Below are 26,572 nucleotides of genomic sequence, written 5' to 3'. Positions count from 1 at the left end.
AATTAAGCCAACTTGAAGGCATGAAGGAGAAATCTGAGCCCAAAAGGATGCTACAGCCTGAAACCAGCTCTCAAATGTTGTACATGGAAAAGTAGATGGCTTCCAAGCACGGCCGTACAGCTACAAAGTGCCCACACGTGGGTAAAATACCCAAATCCCAACTAAAACTCTGACTCAGTACTGCGTTCTCCAAAAGAAACAATTCACAATCTCCAAGATGCTTCTGAATGCAAGAATCCAGACCACTGTTTTGGGGGCTACGTCCCAAACAAGCAAAGCAAGTAGGTTTGGCGTCCCAAATGTTGAAAGCTCAATCAGAGCCCAAAACACAAATCCAAGATGTAATATGTCAATAATGCCCTCGAACTTTGTCTTTACCTCCTTATAACCCACCAAACTTCGCTCGAACCCTAAAAGTGTCTCCATGTGGCGTTGGGTTATGAAATAATATATTTCTCACTTTTAAAGCGGTCAAGTATCCAAAAAATGACCTTTTTCCCAATAGAAAGAAATCCATTCATTGAAATGCTCTGAGTCAAAATAGAAATATTTAGAAAAGTTCAAGACCTTTCCAATGAGCTATTACACTAAGGGATATTCGCCTAGATGAGGCCAAAAACCCCCTTATTAATCCAAAATGGCTATAACTTAGCCTTATTTAAATTATTAAAATGCTAACTTAGGAGAATATTTAAATATATTAAAATATTTCCCAAATAGCAAACTGATAGCCAAAACACCTCTACAAGGTGAAACTAATCTCGTCACCTCCTCTTATTGATGCCGAATAATTTGAAATAACTGACAGTCTCATCCCTCAAAAATAGGGATACTCCTAAAAAATAGGAATGTCTCTGAATCTCTCAAAACTAAAACCATAGAATGATCTCATAGAGACTCAAGAATGTAATCCATCTCCACCTCCTAAAATGTAGGAAACTCCTACAATTAAGGAACTGCTCTCCTACTGTCTGAAACTCCAGATCCGAACACTATGTACCCTAACTGAGTCCCTAAACACCACTGCCAGCCTACAAGACTCTAATGATAAGCCAACTCTATCATCTTTAATGTCCACTCTAGAAAGGGGACATGACAATCCTCCCTTCTCAGAGATTGCTTTTCCACAAGCAATTAACAAACTCCTGTTGCGCCACTTTCATATACACTCCTGGGTGTGTGAAATGAAGCAACACATCAAGGATCACCCAATCAAAAGCACTGCATAGGATAATACCAGGATCCCACACTAGATGAGAGTGTTCCCACAACCAAGGTGGTAACATACTAGAATCCCTGTGAGACAAGGTGTCAAACAAAACAACACCTGGATTCCAACACCATCTGAACCAGCACCCATCCATCAGGTATAAACAAGAATAACTAGAAACCTCTATCATACCATATCTCTCTACAACCACTGTGATACCACCATGAAAGTAATAATCATCCAAAGCATCATGTCTGCTAATACCCACATCATCTTGTAACCATGATCCCGGATGAAGTCTTTGTGATACAGATGTGATAGCCCATGTCGGAAATTGCTTCACATAATGTTGGATCATTTGTTGGTCCCGCCAACCAATCCTCCCAAGCTGCTGAGTCAGATGCCTATAGTCAATAACTCTATCCTCTGAAGATTAAAGCGCACTATCGTAACACGGATAGTATAAGTCCTGCTTTAATATCCTCATAACCTTATCAAGAGCATGGAAATCTGCCATGGAAAATCCTCCACTATCCTGCTCATCAGTCATAAGAGCACTCCAACTGAGTGTAGATAGCATCTGTCGAGTGACATCAAAGTGCCCAACCACTATGTCTACCCTCCTGTCATCAACCCTAAGTTGTCTAATCAAGCGATGAGGAGTCAGAAAATGATAGTTCTCAGGCATGTGTACTACCTCTGAATTTGCCCTATGGTAGAATACTGTATCAGAGTCATGTACATCGTTGTAAGGAGTATCCAGTATGTATTCACTAATGCATGTATCGTCATTTATAGTACTGCAACTTTGTACCTCTGAGACCTCTGTCAATGATGAAATTGCTGTCACCACACTATGCTCACTCTCCTTAGCTCACCGTGTGTCAAAATAATCCTGACCCTTTGTATTACTTGTTGTTCCATCCAAATCAACGCTGGCCTCTTCTTCTGTTGGAAGAAATAAAGATATAATGGATGATTCCCTTTGTTTCCTTGCATCATCTATCTGATTATGGCATTCTTTGACTCTTTGGAGATGTTGTCTTGCTTGGGCAGCAAGTATCTTTGCTTACATAGCTCTATCTAACCAATATTTATTCAACCTTTGACAATGTTTTATATCATCTACCCCAAAGTACACAAAATCAGGCTTATGATGACTTGTACCACTCCCATCATCACGTCCCATGCTTGCACCATGTGTACCCTCAAATATAAAATACAAATCATTGTTCTCTTCTTGACCAAAGGATGCCACATCTTGAGGTAACGAAGTTGTGTCACTACTATTATGAACTTCAGAATTATTATGATGTGTTCTAGTTATATTTTTGACCCCTTTAAGTGTATTATCGTTAAAACCCTCATGGCCACCACTTGCACACGGGCCTTCATGACTATTCCCAAGTGAAAGAGTTACCATATTACAAGGAGGGTGTAAGCTATCGCTGCCACAAATCAGAGTTGTGGGAGCCTCTTCCATGCTTCCATTCCAATCATCAAACAACACCCCATCTTGATTCTTCACATGCTTAGATAGAAGTGGCTCAAAGAAGTCTTCAACTTGGCTTCTATGAGATTCAAAATCAGACTCCCTGCATACTAAACTTGTCATCCCATTCTTAAGTTGAATACCATCATCAACATCATTACCTCCATTTGAAATAAATGTTGCCTCATAATTTGAACTGCTGTTGCAAATTTCAGAATAGGCCTCACACCTTGTTGTCACATTTCCAACATCTCTAATGGTTTGTCCCCTGATTGTGATCTCTTCCAATTTGTGACCAATGGCTTCCTTATTATCATTTAATATTTCTTTCTCTTTTTGTTGCTGAAAGGAGCTTGTAGATAACCAGTTATCATCTGCTTCAGGTACACCCATAAATTCTGTAAGAAAGGAGGTTGTGCATCTCCTTAGGAAGAGAACAATACAGATGGTAGCTGCTCATAATTGCAACATTGAATATCTTGGCAAAAGGCATCTTACTTGTGCTCGTTAACGAAGATGAAACCTTAGAGCACCCATTTTTATTTCTAGCCATGGTATTGGCCTGTAACTGAACTGATTTCTTTTCCAACAGGCTAGCAAGTTCTAGGCTCTGATACCACTAAAAGATCCCTGATGGATCTCTTCTGCTGATCTGTTGTAATTTTATATTTTTAAATTTGTTTTCCCTATTTATTAAAATTTTCTTGCATAGCTAGACAGAAGTTGCAAAAGGGTTTGATTGTTTTATATTTTTGATGATTTTTCAATAAGTAATAACAGAAGTACAATAACATGAACCAGTTCTGAAAATGTATTCCAAATACATTTAAAGCAAAGTCGCTTCAAATAGATTTTTTGAATATATGCCTACTATGTAACCAAATGAAGATTTACAATAATATCCAGATGATTACAACTAGGAATTAAGCCAACTTGAAGGTGTGAAGGTGAAATATAAGCCCAGAAGGAAACTACGGCCAAAAACCAGCTCTCAAATGTTGTACATGGAAAAGTAGATGGCTGCTAAGCGCAGCCGTACAGCTGCAAAGTGCCCACACGTGGGTAAAATACCCAAATCCCAACTAAAAGTCTAACTCAGTACTGCATTCCCCAGAGGAAACAATGCACAATCTCCAAGATGCTTCTGAATGCAAGAATCCAGACCACTATTTTGGGGGCTATGTCCCAAACAAGAAAAGCGAGTTTGGCGTCCCAAATGTTGAAAGCTCAATCAAAGCCCAAAACACAAATCCAAGATGTAATATGTCAATAATGCCCTCGAACTTTGTCTTTACCTCCTTATAACCCACCAAACTTCGCTCGAACCCTAAAAGTGTCTCCATGTGGCGTTGGGTTCTAAAATAATATATTTCTCATTTTTAAAGTGGTCAAGTATCCAAAAAATCACCTTTTTCCGAATAGAAAGAAATCCATTCACTGAAATGCTATGAGTCAAAATAGAAATATTTAGAAAAGTTCAAGACCTTTCCAACGAGCTATTACACTAAGGGATATTCACCCAGATGAGGCCAAAAAACCCCTTATTACTCCAAAACGGCTATAACTTAGCCTTATTTAAATTATTAAAATGCTAACTTAGGAGAATATTTAAATATATCAAAATATTTCCCAAATAGCAAACTGATAGCCAAAACACCTCTACAAGGTGAAACTGATCTCGTCACCTCCTGTGACTAATGCCGGATAATCTGATATAACTAATAGTCTCATCCCTCAAAAATAGGGATACTCCTAAAAAATAGGAATGTCTCTGAATCTCCTGAAATTGAAACCATAGAATGATCTCATAGAGACTCAAGAATTTAATCCATCTCCACCTAAAATGTAGGAAACTCCTACAATTAAGGAATTGCTCTCAACTGCTCTCCTATTGTCTGAAACTCCAAATCCGAACACTGTGTACCCTGACTGAGTCCCTAAACACCACTGCCAGCCTATGAGACTTTAATGATAGGCCAACTCTATTGTCTCTGACGTCCACTCTAGAAAGGGGACATGACATTTGGATGTCGATATTCTGGGAGGCCAATATTCTTGATATCGGATGTGATATCAAAACTTTTTGAGTACTTGATGAATATCATTGATATTTTGGGAGACCAATACTCATAATATCAACTGTGATATCAAAATGACGGATATCATTTGATCAAAGATATTTTTTAGCCATGCCTAAAATTACCAATGGTGTAATACATGTCGTGTGTTTATCCTCCCTAGCTAAGAGGGAGTGTTGATGTTTTGATAGCTTTGGTTGGATAAACCTGTGAGGTCAAAAGAAATTAATATAATCACAATGATATATATATATATATAACTATTAATTAATGTCATTATCATATTGTTAAATAGACACGTCACAAAGGGACATGTCTATTCTCTTGGTTTATTCCTTATACAACTACAAGGACACTGCTATTTGGAAAGCACATACCAAATATCATGGCAGTGTTATTACACTTGCAGCATCCCTCTGAAAATTCAACAGACTTGCTTTCCTTTTCCTTTTTTCTTTTTCTGATTTGTTTTGTTTCTTTTTTACAATCTTATATTATTTATTTGTTTTGATGACCTATTTTATTTGTATTTATAATTTTTTTCCTTTTGTGTTATGAGGGTGTAGTTTGACTTGATTTATATCTATGCATAAACTTGCATAAATATATACATAAACAAGTATATATAAATGCTTGTGTAATTCTGGTGGTAATTGCTCTCTACAGCTTGTATAATTATTTGTCTTTCACTTTGACTTTATGTCTTTTCTCAGTTTTCTGGTCTCTTCCTTTTGTTTTCTCCTCCTTTGATCTGCATGCTCCCTTTCTCCTCATCCCCCCTTTTATGTCAGCCTTGGTCTGCAATCTATCTATTTCTCCTTCAGCTCTCATCCTGATGATGGATCACTTGAGTGTGATCCAAAACTTCGATGCGAAAAAAAACACACAAAATCATTTCCAGAAGTAGCAACAAACAACTATATGAATTGTGGAAAACTACTTTCTTTATTATACATACAACAATATTAGGTATTTAAAAAAATTATTTATAAGCAAAATGAATTTATGACTATCACTCTCTTAAACTTATACAGTTGCATTTTATAATTTTGATATTTAGACATACATATTTATGTGTATCTATATATAATATATGTAAATCTATAAATAAATTTATAAGTATGGATAAACCCATTCCCAAGGAAAATACACTGTCATACCCAAAGCCATAACACGTAAGGGCACACATAGCTGAATCAATAACTTATTAAAATATTCAACTTCAGAAAAATAATTAAATATTCCCATTTTCAAAGCCACATTAGCTTACAAGAACTAAAAATAGACTAGGACTCCTTATCTCACCCTCATGCCTGCAAAGGGAAGAGGACAACCTTCCTCATGTTAGTATTTTTGTCATTGATGTCAAGTATTACAGTCCTTATGACATATAGAAGATTGGAATGATAGAACAGATCTGAGAAACAAACAATTCAAATGAATACGGTTATTCAAATCTGATTAGTTTGTATTAAGTACATTTTTTATCTTCAAATAGTTCAATTCAAGTAACATGATTTGCAATTTAGACAAAATCTGGTTAAATCGTATTTGCAAGTACAAGTGAAATTTGCATACATATCAATGTTAATCTGTAATACAGAAAGATGAGATGTGTTTCCTTCCTTTGATAGAAATCTAGAACATCAGTTATTATCTAAGATCAATCATACAATATATCTCAGAATGTACAGTACATAGTGAACTTCGTTGCAGAATTGTTGATCTTGTCTTTTCAATCAGAGGGCAGAATCAGCCTTCATAAACATTTTCATTGCTGTCAAAGCTGTGTATATGTTTGTAAACTTCTTTGTTCTGTTCATTATCATCGATCATATGTATCTACAAACTTCTTTACTGACTTGAAAGTTATGTATAAAAGGTTCAAGGTGGTTGATATTGATTTGTTAGTTACTTACAGTGGCCAGGAACTTTCCTAATCATCAATAACTCCTTAGGCAGTTAAAATTTTTCTCAAAGTTGCCAATAGATAGAGGATTCTATTTGTACTTTGTCTTGAGTTTGATGGCAAATAGAGTTTGTATTAAAAGGTGAGTGTTGAGCATCAAATGCAGTGAATAAAATATCAGCTCTAAGATGTGTGATCGATCATTATTGATATAAATTTTTGTGAAGAAGTCTGAACCAGTATGGATCAGAAGTGTGAAGATTTTAGAATGGAGAATTGCCTGTCATGAGGAAAGTTTGCAGAGATCTATTTTGCGATCAGAAGTATGAAGAATTTGATTAGAAGGGTTTTATCTGTCAAAAGGAGTATTTGTAGAGTTCAGATATAGCAGTCATTATGTATAGTCTATTCTCTGTTGAAAAGAGCTTGAAAGGTGCTGATAACTATTAGAAGAACTCAGTTTTTTCTGTTTTAAGTTAATAAAATTTAGTTTTCAGAAGATTACTTGCGGATTAAAATTATCAAAACGAACAATACTACACAACATACTTGGAGTTTGGCAATATTCAGATTGTAATTATTTGTTTGCATATCTTTTGAGGATAAAGCCAATTGTAATTTGTAACTGTGATTGATGTCACGTTTGTATTCAGGTTGTGAAGTGGGCGCTTGCATTCAAAAGAGTTGGTGCTCTTATAAAAGGGGCTTTGGTGACTCCATAGGGTTGGTGCCCTTAAAACATCATAATCAAGATTTTTTTGTGAGGCTGGTTACGAGAGTCAAGCCTAGCAGCATTTCTAACCATGGTTTTTCCCATCCTAGGTTCCCACGTATTTTGTATGCATCGCTTTCATTGTGTGGTTGCATCTCTTTCTGATTTCAGTTTCCAAGAAGATTGATAAAGTTTATTGATAATTTAAATTGATTAAGGACTAAAAGTGTATCAATGTACTAGAAATTTAGATGAGCAACTCTAATTTCTATCCATAAATATCAGTATATAAAAATTATTAAGGTTAGCCACAATATCATTTTCTTAAGCTGCACAGTTCAAAGAAAGAATTTATATCCAGGTTCATTCACAAGTAAAATGTGTCATTGGGATTCAAAATATATATTTATGCTATAATAACAAAACAACTATAAAGAATTAAACCCTTAAGTCTTGACTAAATGAATCAAGGTACAATCGATACACCCTAACTATGAAGGAAACCCTCTTTGATGCAATAGTTCCAAGAAATATTTATGAGGATGCTATCAGGAGAAGGGCATGAGATATTAGAGTCTCTGGAATGAACAGAATCTGAGGTAGATATTGTATTGAGCATGAGAAATCTATCTTAGCATGCAAAGCTAAAGAGTACCTATAAGTCATAAAATACTTAGTAATCTATATTGAAATATTAGCTTCTATTTCAATTTTTTGTGACAACAAAATGATGCTTCCAATGGAACTTATAAGGAAATATTTGGCTAACCATAATGTCATCCAAACATATATCACCTCCAAATAAACTTCAATTCTGAAAGGGAATACCAGAAACTCAAATGGAGTTGAGCAATACTCAATATTGGTCAATAAAATGATTGTACGTGTGAGAATATCAAACATGGTACTAAATCAAGAATATTAACTCCAGGAGCTTAAAAAGAATTAAAGAAACATTAACATACCTGGGAAATTAATTGTCCACCAAAGACATTCTTAAAATGTGGAGCATCAGGTAAAGTAATTCCACGGAACATGTCAACCTTGGACATAAGACAACGAAAGAAGAATCAATAGACTGCATTATACCACAGGTTATCATCATACTGGCTATTTCTGCTAACATTAATTTCATATAAGTGTATGTGCCCTTTGAAAAAAAATATTAGCTATGGAATCAAATTTTTTCATCATAAATGTTAAGAAACAAATAAGTAGCTGTGGAAACACTTCACAAATTATGGATGTCAGTTTAATTACCAGGGGATTCAAGTAACTAGAGAAACTTAAAAAGGATTATAGAGACTCCAACTTTCACCCAGTCAAATTGATGTTCTTTCAACGTTTATTTAGAAGTGCTTCGAAATCTTTACACAGATTTTACTGACCAGTTGTTGGACTACAAGGAAACAATAGATTTATGAGAGTTTAAAAAGCTACATAATTTCAACTAAGAAGTTTTCTTTTGGCATATAAGGTCTCTTTGCATACACCACCAATTGCAAATTCCCAAAATGGATGATGTAGAAATTGACACAAGTATTTGTGATTTGCATACACCCACCCATCTAACTGAACTCAATAGATTCCTTTAATAAACAGGATTTAAAAATCTTCATCCATGGCTTCCCCAAGATGATATTACCCTTACAAGAATTTCTAAAACAGACAGATTTGAATGAGTGAAAGCCACAAAAAAATCTTATCACAAACTAAAAATGGTTTGAATAGAAAGAATCATCTTAATTTTACCTGGGACAACTAAGCCATTTATAGTCCATGCTGTCAGTATTGGCCATGCCATACAAGTTGTTCTATCACAAAATGAAAAACGTAATCTGTAATTGTGATATTGCTATCACGATTCGACTGCGTAGTTTTTTGAGTCAAACACATTGACCCATGTTACAATTTTACAAAAAGTAGTTACATATTGAAGTTAAAAAATCTTACAAGGTAAACCATATTGAACCAAAACTGCAAGCAGTCAATGATGCTATTGAAACTAGTAAACAGCACATCAAAAGAAAGACTTTGAAACATACATGGATCCTAAACCCTTGCTACAAATTTCCCAAAAAGAATAACCTTTTTAGCAATCAATCTAGCTGATCCAAAATCTTTAATTAACATAGGCCAAAGTTATATATAATCTAGATAGCCACAGACTGACTATCACAGCCTCAACAACACTGAGAAAAGGGAACTTATATAAGAAGACATCATGAAAGAACATACAAATGGTGAGCAAGGCAGAAATATTGTCAAAATCCCTAAGGAAAACAAACTCATACTAAGCTATATAATTAAAAAACATCATTCTACTACAACTATTACAAATAATAAGACAAACAAAGCGAGTACAATGTAACATCCCCATTTTTAGCAAGGTTCCGCAATTGGCTTGGTCAGTTTTCCATCGCAACTCTCATGAGCTAACAGTGGAATTTGAGGGTCTTAGTTGTGGGGTTATAGACTTTCCTCTAGCCTTTGGTGTGTTTTGGCTCCATTTGAGGGACTTACTATTTATAGTAAGTCAATGATTGGTTCCAATGAGCTCAGTTGGGTTAGAGGAGTTGTGTAATGCTATCAGTTTTTATTTCAAACTTCTAGTTTGGGCTCCAAGAATCTTGAATGAAGCATCTATTTATAGTAAGTCACTCCGTCAAGTTCATTCATCGCCTTTCTTCATCAAGATAATTTGATAAATTTCGATTATGATGCTTCTTCAATTATTTTCGCATGATGGGTGAATTATTATTATTATTCATCTAAATATGTTGAGTATAAGCAACAAATTCGCTAGACAAAAACTCATCACCTCTATAATATCTAAGGCATTTAATCTCATAATCACTTTTTTTCAACCTTAGCTCTAAAAATCTTGAATCTTCGATAGGCTTCATAGTTTCTTTTAGAAATGTTACCTAGGTCAATCTAGAGTAGTCCTCTACAAACAACATGGAATATCTCTTATATTTCAACCCTTTAGTTCCGATAGGTCCAAAAAGGTCATTATGGACTAGTTCAAGAGGTTGTAGACTTAAATGTTTTTGGACTTAAAACTTGCTGTAGTTGGCTTCCATTGTTCACATTCTTTACACACAATGCTTTTAGGCTTCAATATCTTAGGCAAGTGTCTAGTTGAATTTAAAAAGATGATCTTTACAAGATTATTGAAATTAACATGACCTAGCCTCCTATACCACAACCAACTTTAATCAGTATGACTTATCAAGAAATTCCTGCCTTTTACTTCTCTGAAATCATAGACATTGCTCTCAGTATGGTTACCTTCTACAATCACTTTTCCATAATCCATCTTTTTGATTTCACAACTTTGGACATTAAAATTTACTGAATAACAATTATCACACAATTGACTCATGCTTACCCAATTATACTTTAAACCATCAACAAAACATACATTATTTTCCTCCAACATACCATTTAAGCTCAAGGAACCTTTACCTCGAATTGGTACCAAAGATTTGTCTCCGAATTTTACTAGACCACCATTCCAAACTGTAAATGTAGAAAACTTGTTTTTGTCACCAGCCATGAGGTTTGAACAACCACTATCAACAATCCACAAGTTCTCTTGTGTAGCATGCAACACTGTAGCAACCAAAGACATGTTTAATTTCTCCATACTTTCTTCACTTTGTTATGTTGAGGGAAAGGATCATTGTAAATGTAATAACACTACCATATTTCCATATGTTCCAAATGCAGATTGAATGTTATATAAATATGCATAGAAGAGACATGTCTCTATGGTAATTTATAAATTAATCATCAATTAGATAATATTAACAATAATTAATAACATATATGTGTGTGTGTGTGTGTACACGTAGATATACGAGGGTTTGTCTAATTGATGATCAACCAATAAAAATAGAAGGATTATCACTAGATCAATTCAATCCGACTGAAGCTATAACATTAACAATCCCTCTTAGCAAGGGAGGATTGTTATAGAACACATTATGCTCTCAAGCATATAGAGAGATAGCATCTCAATAAGATGTTCTTGGAATGACATATTTAAGCATATCAGCATATATCCATCAACTTAGATGTTATCTTTTGATATCATCCGAAGTATGATTCAACAAGAGATATCAATCATACAAAATTTATCAAAATTCTTTTCTCTTGGTATGTGCACTAGCATCATGTTCATAATGCCTACCAAAAGAATATGTTAGATCCTAGAAGAATTTGGGTTATTTGATCTTTGACACACTCCGGGATAACACCTAATATAGTCTACCGGATAACAATCATGATCTCAAGGATTCGATCAATACTATCATCTCATAAAATGGTAATCAGATTTTGAGCAATCTTATCAATCTCATATTCCATTATATGAATACAAGCATAAACATCATGATGCCTACCAATAAATATATTAATATATATCCTAGAAGGATATGAGTTGTCTAATCTCCGACACATTTCAGGACAACTGAATGTAGTCAATCAAATAACAAACATGATCTCAGGGACATCTACTTAATGTAGTCTCCATTATGACAAGTATAATGATCTCTGACACACTCTGGGACATCAACTTAATGTAGTCTGTCATGCAACATTCTTTATCATGATTTCTAGCACATTCCGGTGAACAGTTCATAACACCACCCAAAAATCCTCTAGGCACATTGGTGTAGTCTATAAGTCTATGTTGACACGTTGTGACATCTCATACAAATGCTGACCCATTGCAGAGATGTCTGGGGAAGGCTTAGTTTGCATGACGCATATCCTCGGGAAAGCACACCTGCATACTGATGTCTAACCTTTTGTGTAATAACCCCAATAGGTTATAACTTCTTCAAACACCAAAAATCTTTATACTTCAATTGTTTGAAATTTCGTCAAACACTTTGCAAGCAAGCTCTGATACCACTGTAATAACCCCAACAGGTTATAACTTCTTCAAACACCAAAAATCTATATACTTCAGTGGTTTGACATTTTGTCAAACACTTCGCAAGCAAGTTCTGATACCACTGTAATGACCCTGCTTAAATCCGACCTTAAAATGCTGATTGAAGGCTCGAAAAATTTTGTCAAACACTTTGCATACAAGGGGTCATATGACTGATATAACTTTTCAAATTGCTGCAATAACTCTTGTTTCGATTTACATCAAAGAGAATGCTTACAAAATACTCCAGATTGTCTAAACAATGACCTAACATGAATGTGCGACTAATTTTGGCAATATTCAATACAAATATGTGACTTAAACTACTTGCAATATGCAGCTACACCAATTAGTAATTATGACAAATACTTTGGATGCAACCTAAGATGGCATTAATGCACTTACAACCAAGTGTCATTAATATAAACACTTAGTATCCAAAATTATAACATTATTTATGCCCAAAAAGAGAACTTACAGCCAATTGACATTTTGTCAAACAATTCGCATGCAAACTAATAAGCTAATCATCAAACTCTAGCTTTGCAATATAGATCATTTAAAAATTACAATGCTCTTCCAATTGCAAAATCCTAGCCTTCCTTTGATACCAATAATGCCAAATGGCAAACAAAGACAAGTACAATGTGAAATAGTGAAGTGCTGAAGCTTTATTTTGTATTCAGCTGAAAACCTACATTGCTCAGAAAATATGCCAAATGAGAAGTGATGAACTTGATTGTAGATGGCTGCAATAATTTCCTTCAATGCTGCCCCTTCTGCTTTGTTTTTTTTTTTTTTGATCTGCTTTTCCCACTTGCTTTTTTCGGATTTGCTTTTTTCATTTTGCTTTTTCGAACTACTTTTTCGGTCTGCTTCTTCAGTTCTGCTTTCTCAGCCTGTTTTTTCGGATTGCATTTTTGGACTGCTTTTTCGGCCTGCTTTTTGGGTTCTTCTTTAAAATGGCTTCCTATAATTTTAGACCTGCTAGAAATGACCTCCAATAATTTCGGCCCTGCTAAAAATGCCTCCTGAAATGCTGAAATGCTGAAAAATGGCCTTAGGCCCAATGATGCCCTAGCTGAAGTGACTGAAGTATCACCTCCAAAGGTGCAACCCTTCAGAAGATATTTCACTTCTTCAATTATGCAAATCCAAGAGAGTTTTCGTTCCCAAAGATCAACTGACTATCTGGAACCACTTGGCTCCACAATAGACTATGTGATTGAATCACAATTTGATGTCAAGAGAGAAATAAACAACTGGATGATCAGAATGAAGCCCAGGGTGCCTATTTATTCTTTTTTCTCCACTTTCTCTAGAAATTTCTAGAACATTATTCTATTAAGTGACTTTATAAAATATTTTATAATTCAAGTCACTTTATTAAATTAATTAAATATAAAGTTACCTTTTAATATTTATTTATTTGATAACTTTATAAATAATTAACTTAATACCACTTATTTATTTAATTAAAATAATTAATTAGTCATCCCCATAAAATATTCATTATTTTGGACAACCTAATTAATTAAATCAAATTGCCTCCAAAATGGGGACATGACATTTTGGGACAGCAAAACCAACCATGGACGGACACATTTCACCTCGCCAGGCAAGTTGTCATCTGTATTAGGTTATCTTTGATATATATCAGACAAATATCCTTTGAAAAAGGGAAGACTGTCCTGCTCTACAGAGGTGCCATTATGACAGAAGCCTACTTATCATTCTTGGGTGGTTATTACAACATCCTGGGTGTATTGCTTCACAGTAGTGCTACTGCTAGTATTTTCTTATCTAGCTTCACTCATTAAAAGCTATTAGAATCAAAACTGTGCATGTACCTTGAAGAGATCATTATCTATCATATTTGTGTAATTTATCTGCTGTTCAATAGTCAATGATTTAAGTTTATTATGTGATATCACCTTCTGATGCAACTGGCTTAACCTGCACAGCATCTGTAACCCTTTCTACCTGTGAAGATGATGCAGATAAACCATTACCTGAATATGTGCTAATGTCTCCCTGTATCGAATCTGCATGTCTGTTAAACTCCTCATACAAGTTTCTACTTGTCATAGGGAAGGTACGATCCTTAGGCCTATCAATCAGGCTCTTTAACCACGTACGTGAGGTGACAAATTCCTCTCTTTTGTCCAAACATAACATAAGTCTTTTGCCAAAAGTTTAGAAATTTCATCCTCCTCCTCAAACAGGATTGTGAACATGATGGAGTGCATTGATACCAATACCCTGCTAGGGTGAAACTCATCCATAATATTCCAAAATGTATTAAACATCATGCGAATGTCACCAATACAACCTATTGCTAGCATAATATTTTCAAATCTACACCTCGCAAATACTTCAAGTAATCTTGCCCTCTGTGTGAAACCAGGGTCCTGGATGTTGTCCAACTTTTCGAAGCTTTTTACCATGGCATAAAGTCTCTCTCTCATAATTTGATCGTCATAAGAATCAAGGCCAACTATTATCCTCATGATTTCACTAATGCAAGAGAGAGCTGTAAGTCTTATTACCTCATCATGATGTCTCAATAATCGGGGCTTAACCAACGAACCAAATGCTGGAGATAAAGCTGTTTGCATAGCATCGGGTCTTGACTGATCAAACTTGCCTAAATAAGTTTCCAACTCCTCCAAAGTTCTTAGAAGGTCCTCTGTTTGCTGAAATGGACAATCTAATTTCTTCTTTACATTGTGCATTCTTTCTTCCAAATCCTTGTCTCCTGTTAAAGCCATACTGATAATTGAATTCAATCTGAAATAACCCAATCAGGCTGGCAGGAAACCGCTCTGATACCACTGTAATAACCCCAATAGGTTATAACTTTTTCAAACACAAAAAACCTTTATACTTCAGTTGTTTGACATTTCGTCAAACACTTTGCAAGCAAGCTCTGATACCATTGTAATAACTCCAACAGGTTATAACTTCTTCAAACACCAAAAATCTTTATACTTCAGTGGTTTGACATTTCGTCAAACACTTTCCAAGCAAGTTCTGATACCACTGTAATGACCCTGCTTAAATTTGACCTTAAAATGTTGATTGAAGGCTCGAAGAATTTTGTCAAACACTTTGCATACAAGGGGTCATATGACTGATATAACTTTTCAAATTGCTGCAATAACTCTTGTTTCGATTTGCATCAAAGAGAATGCTTACAAAATACTTCAGATTGTCTAAACAATGACCTAACATGAATGTGCGACTAATTTTGGCAATATTCAATACAAATATGTGACTTAAACTACTTGCAATATGCAGCTACACCAATTAGTAATTATGACAAATACTTTGGATGCAACCTAAGATGGCATTAATGCACTTACAACCAAGTGTCATTAATATAAACACTTAGTATGCAAAATTATAACATTATTTATGCCCAAAAAGAGAACTTACAGCCAATTGACATTTTGTCAAACAATTGGCATGCAAACTAATATGCTGATCATCAAACTCTAGGTTTGCAATATAGATAGTCTAAAAATTACAATGCTCTTCCAATTGCAAAATCCTAGCCTTCCTTTGATACCAATAATGCCAAATGGCAAACAAAGACAAGTACAATGTGAAATAGTGAAGTGCTGAAGCTTTATTTTGTACTCGGCTGAAAACCTACATTGCTCAGAAAATATGCCAAATGAGAAGTGAAGAACCTGATTGTATATGGCTGCAATAATTTCCTTCAATGCTACCTCTTCTACCTTGTTTTGTTTTTTTTGATCTGCTTTTTCCATTTGCTTTTTTCGGATTTGCTTTTTTCGTTTTGCTTTTTCAAACTGCTTTTTCGGCCTACTTTTTCGGTTCTGCTTTTTCGGCCTACTTTTTCAAACTGCCTTTTCAGCTTGTTTTTTCGGTTCTTCTTTAAAATGGCTTCCTATTATTTTAGACCTGCTAGAAATGACCTCCAATAATTTCGGCCCTGCTAAAAATGCCTCCTGAAATGCTGAAATGCTAAAAAATGGCCTTAGGCCCAATGATTCCCTAGCTGAAGTGACTGAAGTATCACCTCCAAATGTGCAACCCTTCAGAAGATATTTCACTTCCTCAGTTATGCAAATCCAAGGGAGTTTTCATTCCCAAAGATCAACTGACTATCTGGAACCACTTGGCTCCACAATAGACTATGTGACTGAATCACAATTTGATGTCAAGAGAGAAATAAACAACTGGATGATCAGAATGAAGCCCAGGGTGCCTATTTATTCTTTTTTCTCCACTTTCTCCAGAAACTTCTAGAACATTATTCTATTAAGTGACTTTATAAAATATTTTATAATTCAAGTCACTTTATTAAATTAATTAAATATAAAGTTACCTTTTAATATTTATTTATTTGATAACTTTATAAATAATTAACTTAATACCACTTATTTATTTCATTAAAATAATTAATTAGTCATCCCCATAAAATATTCATTATTTTGGACAACCTAATTAATTAAATCAAATTGCCTTCACAATGGGGACATGACAGTCCACCCTTCCATAAATTGCTTGTCCCTAAGCAATGGCTAAACAATAAACCAATCAATCCGCCTGGATCCCAAATGTAGTCATGCACTATACTACTGTCAATTAACACAGGCTCCTGCAATATAACCAAGAGGAATCCATAATCAAACTGACAATTACAGCTCAACCAAACTCCAAAATCACAATTGCCACAGTCAGAAACCCACGAGACACAAACTCTTAGAAAATCAAAACCCAAGTAAAGTGGACAAATCAAACTGCCAACACAGTAAATACCATAAACGCATCCCACTGGCCTATACGGAATGTAAAATCCAACTCTACAACAATGGTGAACGCTCCCGAATGAAACTGTACCAAGTATGGAGAATCCACACACTGTACAACTCCTGCAGTCAACACAACTCTGCAGATCACCGGTCATTGTCTCATAACCATAACTCCCATGCACTGCTGGTGAAAAGACATCACAAGATAAATAGCAAGAAATGGAACCCAAACCAAATTTGTCTGCCATCAACTCCTCAACACAAGGATCAAATGCTAACTGATGTACATACCCTACAGTATAATGTTGATAAAAAGAACCAACCTCAGTCAACAGCTCACCATGAACAAGTGATACAACCCACTATGACTGATCACCAGCTAAGTCAAGAGATGTCATAACCAAAGGAGTAGAATCAATAACAACAACCGCTGAAGCATCACTCCCAAACTCCTACTCTAAGTCATGTATTATCAAGCTATCAACCACAGAACCTATCGCCATGTCACGCCCATCACAACTCTCATCCCAAGGCGTCAAAACGTCCCATAACTGATGACAAGCACTAGGAACCAAAGTACATCTCTGTGTCATCATCTCATCAACATGGTCATCAAAGGTAAATTGATGAGCATACCTCACAATGTAATGCCGATAGAATGCGCCAATCTCAGTCAGTGGCTCAGACTGCAATCCAAATGTAACTAACTGCAATCGACCACTAACCAAGTTGGAACTGACTACTACCTCCGAAGACATCGCCAAGGGAGTAGTATTACTAGCAGGAACCATGCCAGCTGTCGGCTCACCAATATCACACATGATCTTTGATACAACATCTCTAGTCTCTGTGCCATCAGTACTAGAGGCCACCACTATGTCAGGCATACCACAACAATCTGCTACAACACCCAACTCAACTGAACCTGACTCTAGTGGGAACGAACCCGATATGCCAATGTTAGTATCAAGGATGAATGCATCCCCGTCTCCATTGTCTTTGACAATCTCGACCATGGACATCCTCGGATCACCAGACACCATAGCTTGTGACTGTACAGAATCTGGTAAAGACTACAGTCACTCTAACTCCACGGTCACCTTAGCCAAATGAAATTGTGACTCCTCAAAAGCCAACTGTGTACTCTCAAGAACCTCAGAAGTCCCCTCGAGCTGCTGAGTAAGCTCACACACCTCATCTTCCTTGGCCAATAATGCATCGTATGCTATACTCCCCCACTCCATAAGATAATCTCTGTCGGCTACCAACTACATATAATTTTGTCTCAGAATCCGGATAGCCTCCCATAAAGAGTGGAACTCTGTCAAGGAAAGATAACTGCCTCCCTGCTCATCACTAGTAGGAGAACCCCATCCATAAACTGCTAGCAACTGACGAGCAGCATCGAAATACTGGCGAGCTATAGCAATGTCTCACTCACTAACTCTCAACTGACTGGACACATGATGGCACTGGCTAGACTGTCTCCTACCAACCTCCTCTGACGCACTGTCTAAAGGAGTATCCTCAAAGTTACTGGTCTCTAGAGTATTACCATCCATATCTTGCGAGTCAACTCCAAAGCTCATATCAACATACGGAGTATCAAAAACTGTAGCACCGCTATCCAACTCCTCTGTACCAAAAGAAACTGCCAAGGAAACTAAGTCTTCAAAACTGCCCATTGCATCCTCCTGGATGTCATCAATGCCAATATGATCCTGGGACTCATCTGTACACACTGCCAAATATGAAAGATCATCAACACATTCCAGCAAGAATGGTCGATTGGTGTATAAAAACTAATACCAACATCGGACAAGCTGCTGGCACAAGAAAAGACAACACCGTGCAATCTGCGAATCAAATCCATGATAGCACCCAAACAATCACTGCTACCAAAAAGTGTTAAAGATCTTCAGTCAACTGAATCCCAAACACCAATGAAACAATCTCGAATCCATATCCGTAAACTAGAATCAGCTGGTAACTCAAGCAAACTCCTCAGCTGAGTAATATGACCAATACCAACTAACTCCACATACCTATCTGACATTGTCCCTGTATCCTGGATGTGAATGCAAGATGAACTCACAACATTATCAACAACCACATATGATTTACGTGTCGCAGAAAGCTAAGTATCAGGAGTGCAAGATGAAACTAAACTCAACTCCATGCCATGCTTATCCCCATGTCTCTCCCAGTCCTGTAATGCCAATGGAGTATTCACCAAAGAAGCTCAAGTCTCTTTAAGCTCGCGAGAAAGCCTGTCAACTTCCTCCTCCTTCCTCCTCAAGGCATCTGAATAGTTTCCGACAAGGCTAACAAGATGGTCACGATCTGATTAAAGATGTAAATAACTCAACTTCATCGTTCCCATTCCTTCCCTAATCGCTTGTAAGTCAACACAAGAAGAACCTGTTGTGACTCCTTTCTGTCTCTCCTGCAGTTGAATCATTCAAATGGAATTCTCAATCAATCCATACATCTTGTCATGATGAGATAAAGCCGCGACAATATCCTTGTCCCTTGTCTTCAGCTGGCTTGCCAAACCAAGTGAAGAGCTACTAGCCTCAAACATGACAGTATCCCCAACTGTTGTAACTTCATCCAGCCCAATTGTACTGTAATCACTATCTGTGTCAATCACGCAATCCGGTGTGCTTGTGATATCACCTTCTGATGCAACTGGCTTAACCTGCACAACATCTGTAACCCTTTCTGCCTGTGAAGATGATGCAGATAAACCATTACCTGAAGATGTGCTAATGTCTCCCTGTATCGAATCCGCATGTCTGTTAAACTCCTCATACAAGTTTCTACTTGTCATAGGGAAGGTACGATCCTTAGGCCTATCAATCAGGCTCTTTAACCACGTACGTGCCATAGGTGACAAATTCCTCTCTTTTGTCCAAACATACCATAAGTCTTTTGCCAAAAGTTTAGAAATTTCATCCTCCTCAAACAGGATTGTGAACATGATGGAGTGCATTGATGCCAATACCCTGCTAGGATGAAACTCATCCATAATATTCCAAAATGTATTAAACATCCTGCGAATGTCACCAATACAACCTATTGCCAGCATAATATTTTCAAATCTACACCTCGCAAATACTTCAAGTAATCTTTCCCTCTGTGTGAAATAAGGGTCTTGGATGTTGTCCAACTTTTCGAAGCTTTTTACCATGGCATGAAGTATCTCTCTCATAATTTGATCATCATAAGAATCAAGGCCAGCTATTATCCTCATGATTTCACTAATGCAAGAGAGAGTTGTAAGTCTTATTACCTCATCATGATGTCTCAATAATCGGGGCTTAACCAACGAACCAAATGTTGGAGATAAAGCTGTTTGCATAGCATCGGGTCTTGACTGATCAAACTTGCCTAAATAAGTTTCCAACTCCTCCAAAGTTCTTAGAAGGTCCTCTGTTTGCTGAAATGGACAATCTAATTTCTTCTTTACATTGTGCATTCTTTCTTCCAAATCCTTGTCTCTTGTTAAAGCCATACTGATAATTGAATTCAATCTGAAATAACCCAATCAGGCTGGCAGGAAACCACTCTGATACCACTGTAATAACCCCAATAGGTTATAACTTATTCAAACACAAAAAATCTTTATACTTCAGTTGTTTGACATTTCGTCAAACACTTTGCAAGCAAGCTCTGATACCACTGTAATAACTCCAACAGGTTATAACTTCTTCAAACACCAAAAATCTTTATACTTCAGTGGTTTGACATTTCGTCAAACACTTTGCAAGCAAGTTCTGATACCACTGTAATGACCCTGCTTAAATCCGACCTTAAAATGCTGATTGAAGGCTCGAAAAATTTTGTCAAACACTTTGCATACAAGGGGTCATATGACTGATATAACTTTTCAAATTGCTGCAATAACTCTTATTTCGATTTGCATCAAAGAGAATACTTACAAAATACTCCAGATTGTCTAAACAATGACCTAACATGAATGTGCGACTAATTTTGGCAATATTCAATACAACTATGTGACTTGAACTACTTGCAATATGCAGCTACACCAATTAATAATTATGACAAATACTTTGGATGCAACCTAAGATGGCATTAATGCACTTACAACCAAGTGTCATTAATATAAACACTTAGTATGCAAAATTATAACATTATTTATGCCCAAAAAAGAGAACTTACAGCCAATTGACATTTTGTCAAACAATTGGCACGCAAACTAATAAGCTGATCATCAAACTCTAGGTTTGCAATATAGATAGTCTAAAAATTACAATGCTCTTCCAATTGCAAAATCCTAGCCTTCCTTTGATACCAATAATACCAAATGGCAAACAAAGACAAGTACAATGTGAAATAGTGAAGTGTTGAAGCTTTATTTTGTACTCAGCTGAAAACCTACATTGCTCAAAAAATATGCCAAATGAGAAGTGAAGAACCTAATTGTAGATGGCTGCAATAATTTCCTTCAATGCTGCCCCTTCTGCTTTTTTTTTTTTTTTCTAATCTGCTTTTCCCACTTGCTTTTTTCGGATTTGCTTTTTTCGTTTTGCTTTTTCGGTTCTGTTTTTTCGGTTCTGCTTTTTCGGCCTGTTTTTTCGGACTACTTTTTTGGCCTGCTTTTTTGGACTGCTTTTTCGGCCTGCTTTTGGGTTCTTCTTTAAAATGGCTTCCTATAATTTCAGATCTGCTAAAAATGACCTCCAATAATTTCGGCCCTGCTAAAAATGCCTCCTGAAATGCTGAAAAATGGCCTTAGGCCCAATGATGCCCTAGCTGAAGTGACTGAAGTATCACCTCCAAATGTGCAACCCTTCAGAAGATATTTCACTTCTTCAATTATGCAAATCCAAGAGAGTTTTCGTTCCCAAAGATCAACTGACTATCTGGAACCACTTGGCTCCACAATAGACTATGTGATTGAATCACAATTTGATGTCAAGAGAGAAATAAACAATTGGATGATCAGAATGAAGCCCAGGGTGCCTATTTATTCTTTTTTCTCCACTTTCTCCAAAAATTTCTAGAACATTATTCTATTAAGTGACTTTATAAAATATTTTATAATTCAAGTCACTTTATTAAATTAATTAAATATAAAGTTACCTTTTAATATTTATTTATTTGATAACTTTATAAATAATTAACTTAATACCACTTATTTATTTAATTAAAATAATTAATTAGTCATCCCCATAAAATATTTATTATTTTGGACAACCTAATTAATTAAATCAAATTGCCTCCAAAATGGGGACATGACATTTTGGGACAGCAAAACCAACCATGGAGGGACACATTTCACCTCGCCAGGCAAGTTGTCATCTGTATCAGATTATCTTTGATATATATCAGACAAATATCCTTTGAAAAAGGGAAGACTGTCCTGCTCTACAGAGGTGCCATTATGACAGAAGCCTACTTATCATTCCTGGGTGGTTATTACAACATCCTGGGTGTATTGCTTCACAGTAGTGCTACTGCTAGTATTTTCTTATCTGGCTTCACTCATTAAAAGCTATTAGAACCAAAACTGTGCATGTACCTTGAAGAGATCATTATCTGTCATATTTGTGTAATTTATCTGCTGTTCAATAGTAGATGATTTAAGTTTATTATGTTACAAACATACTCTTGTTACAAAAACAACCTACATGTTCAATCATCCATCCTTATGCAATCAACAAATCAGAAATAATTTGCCACCAAACAGTGCTAAGTTGGAAAGATTTGGAAAAGTCAGGTGTGGGAATTTGCTGCTTTCTATGTAACTTACTTGGCAATTATACGCTCCTAGGCCCAAGTGTTATTATAAATCCCTTACAATTGATACCAAATTTCTAAATCTAGTATTGCTTCTAATGTTATATTCACAACTCTATATGTTAATGGGCTAAATTTGTCTTCAGATTAAGAAAACATTAACTTGCATATCTAGAATGGAAACTATACTACTAAAAAGATGAAAGAAATGGATCAATCGCAATCTTGTGGATATGAAACCAAATTACAAGCTACTGTAAATTACTTGGGGCTAAAGTCTATGTATACTGTATATCTACCAAAGCATATGATGTGTAAGGCAGCAATTGCATGGGGCAACCTTCCACAAAGAAATAATACCACAATATTAATATTACACCAGTCTACAACAACCTTGAGAAAATTAAAAAATCATGGAAGGTATGAAAACATGAAATTTCTTGAATTTTGTAAATAACTTACTTCAAGAGATTCCAAGTGAAGTATATGCTCCACCATAGGGCATGTTTCCTTTTTCTGCTCTGCATTCCAGATTGACTCTGCTGATAGCAAATCTGTATATTCATGACTTAGCACCAAACAAATCACCTGCCAAAATGTTCTCAATAATTCCATGATACTGCATTAGGTTATCCCCTTTGTCCATGTCTTTTGGAATACTCTATGATCACACCTCCTTCACTAATTAACCAGAATAACACAAACATCCTACTGAAATAAACCAGACCCAGCTACTATAACTCGGAATCATAATCATCAGACAAGAATAAACATAATGTTCACCTTGCTCAAAGCAATTACATCAGCCCGATGAGCCTCATCAATGTATCCTGCATAAAAAGGGACTCCTAAGTATTTTCAAAGCATTGAAGACCAAAAAGAGGTTCTTTACTTTTTTCTGTAAATATTTGTCAAGTGTGAACCTTATAATTTGACCTATCCCTAACATGCACCTCTAACATAATAATAATGTAATTTCTTTGACATTTCTCCTAATACAACTTAAATATAATGCCACTGTAATACAAGTCACCAATATAATAGTGAAAAAATGTTTATTCGCTCAAAAAGATTCCTAGAACTTTTAGCTATCATTTCAAACTGCCAACACCAACAGAAAAGAAGACAGACTGGTAGATTTTGTTGGTACCCATTCAAAACTCAGCTTTCATATTGTCTTTGAATCAATTTGTAGCTGTAATTCAAGTTGCACTTATAGTGATTATCAATGCCAACTGATTGCGCCCCGTATCAAGTTGAAAAGTTGCATGGACATGGTCTTGTCTTTCAACTAACAATTCTTACAGATTGCTTGAGGTTGAACTATAACATGAAAAATGAAAATTTTCCTGATTGATGGTAGCTCTAGCGGTTGAAGAGAATAAGAAAATGGTAAAGATTTGAATTCGATATCAAGATTGGTGGAAGTGGTGAACTTCTTCAGCACAGAATTTGAGGCAGAAATCTATGGTATGACAAAATGCAAAGACACACAAAAAATAAGTACACTTTTCCAGTGACAAAGCCACCCCCAAATTCTAACAAAGCATGAAAAGTGATGAAAAAAAGATGAAAGTGTGCCAAATTTAAGGTGTCTACATTTGTCAGCAATTGGTCCTAATTTAAGGTGGTAGAGTGTAATGTCCCTGCTCAAACCTGATTGAAAACTTTTGATTTTTGGCCTTGGAAATTTTGTCAAAAACTTCACATACAAGGGTCATATAACTGATATAACATTTCAGTTTGCTTTAATGAACCTTTCCTTAATTTAGCATCAATGAGAATGCTTGCAAAAAGACTCAAAATTGACTAAACAATGACCTAACATGAATGTACAACTTATTTTGACAATATTCAATGCATATATGTGACTGAAACTACTTGCAATATGCAGCTACAGCAACTAGTAATTATGACAAACACTTTGGATGCAACCTAAGATGGCATTAATGCACTTACAGCCGAGTGGCATTAATACAAACACTTGGTATGCAAAATTATAACATTATTTATGCCAAAAAGAGAACCTACAAACTAATAAGCTGATCGTGAATGATAAAAACATATTCAATTACACCTATGTCAGACCAGCAACTTATGTCTCATTTATTGCACATATAATGTCAACTACAAGGCTAGTATGAAATGGCCAAGACTCTTGGCATTACAACATATGCAAGCTATGTAATTTTCTTAGTACAAATGCAGCCTTAGTATGAAATCTAAAATGCAATATATATGCAACAATTGACTTGAGAAACCTAGTACACAAATTGTAGAAGAGCTGGAGACTTGATTGTAACACTTGTTGATGATGAAGACCCCTCCAAATGAAGAAATTGACTCTCTTGAAGTGTCGCCCCTATTATTGCCTGGCAATACTTTAGATAAATAAATGCAAACTCTAGGCTCCTCGAATTTGTCCTCAAAATGATAGTCTTGGAGCTAGCAATTGAATGCAACAATACCCAGAACCATAGGATGCTTCAATGATGAGCTATGAACCAAAATGTCTTGCCAATGGTGCCCTTTCTGTAGTATATCAGACCATTGAATGTTTACCGCATAGGTTAATTAAGAAATGCACGCAGATAATGAAACGAACAGCAGTACTTCTTCATTCGCATGTGCCAACAAATTATATAACTGGTCATAAGATGCTTTACAATAACCTAAGAGGGTGTATAAATACTTTCTGCCGAACCTTCCAGAAGAGGTTTGTCGGCTACAAAACAATCCTAATCTACCTGTCGGCTACCAAATACACAATCTCCGAGGGCATAACCCAGTCGGCTACAAAATACAACATCTGTTGATGACATCATCACCCCCAAAAAGAAAAGTCGTCTCCTGACGACTATCAGAATAGGAGACAACCCACATACAATAAAACAAAAAATACTAGAGAGAAGGTGGTGCCGCTGAAGCATGCTGCTGACAACGCAATTCATACACCTAATCTGTCTAGATGGGCAGATCCTTCTGAATCTATGAATTAACCTCTACGGCCTCCTTCAGAAGAAGCGCGGCATCCATAGCCTGCTTCCTGGCTAACTGCAACTCCTGTTCTGCTGCATCCTTATCCCGCAACAAAGCTGCCCTCTCAGCTGCCCATGCTGCCTGCTGACTGGCCAAATCCGCCGCTAACTTCTCTCTAGCCTCCATCTCAACCGCCAGAGATCTCTCAACCGCAATCCTGTCTGCTACCCTGTCCGCCTCCACACACCTACGGGCATAATAAATCTCCTTATACAATGCCACGATCTCATGTGCCATTTTCTCCAGCGGAGTGTTGCGCAGCCCCAACTCTGGCTCACTTGTCCAATTTGCCAACATTTCCAATGTCTCGACTGTTGGCCAACCTCTCTCCTCAAAACATGAACAGAACCGCTGCGACCAGATCTCCTTGATGTAAGCTCGAACCAAATGCCACTCCCTCCGTCGAGTCATAGCCTGCAATGCCACATCATGTCCCTTCTTTAGCGCAACCTTCATAGCCCTGAGGTATTCTCTGCACCTGTCCTCATCCTACCCATAATCCTCCTTCGCAAAACCCTCCATCGTCCACTCGGCATCACTATTCGGTTCCTCATCTGCGAGGACCATGTCCATATCTGGTGCGGTCACCTCTACTCTCGATGCACCCTTGGCCTATGGCACCCCCACCTCCTGAGGC

At 36.4% G+C, this 26,572-nt stretch overlaps 1 protein-coding gene across 6 annotated transcripts in view; it reads right to left on the bottom strand.

The window, feature by feature from the left end:
• Window positions 1-26,572, bottom strand: part of LOC149544673 (acyl-CoA thioesterase II) — a 313,792-nt gene that overhangs the window by 222,411 nt on the left and 64,809 nt on the right. For all 6 annotated transcript variants that reach the window (XR_016355064.1, XM_089795239.1, XM_089795241.1 and 3 more), the window contains exons 5-7: window positions 23,680-23,726; window positions 23,359-23,484; window positions 8,367-8,444 (exon numbers count right to left, since the gene is read on the bottom strand). Coding sequence is in view for 5 of the 6 variants with exons in the window: in XM_089795239.1 (XP_089651365.1) it covers window positions 8,367-8,444; window positions 23,359-23,484; window positions 23,680-23,726 (251 nt within the window). In the remaining variant the exon portion in view is untranslated. The remainder of the gene's footprint in view (window positions 1-8,366; window positions 8,445-23,358; window positions 23,485-23,679; window positions 23,727-26,572) is intronic.

This window comes from Cupressus sempervirens, chromosome 8, assembly GCF_028749045.1.
Source record: "Cupressus sempervirens isolate cs-2001-9-10 chromosome 8, ASM2874904v1, whole genome shotgun sequence".
Taxonomy (NCBI): Eukaryota; Viridiplantae; Streptophyta; class Pinopsida; order Cupressales; family Cupressaceae; genus Cupressus; species Cupressus sempervirens.
Note: the sequence above shows the minus strand (reverse complement) of the source record. Positions and strands in the feature narration are given on the sequence as shown.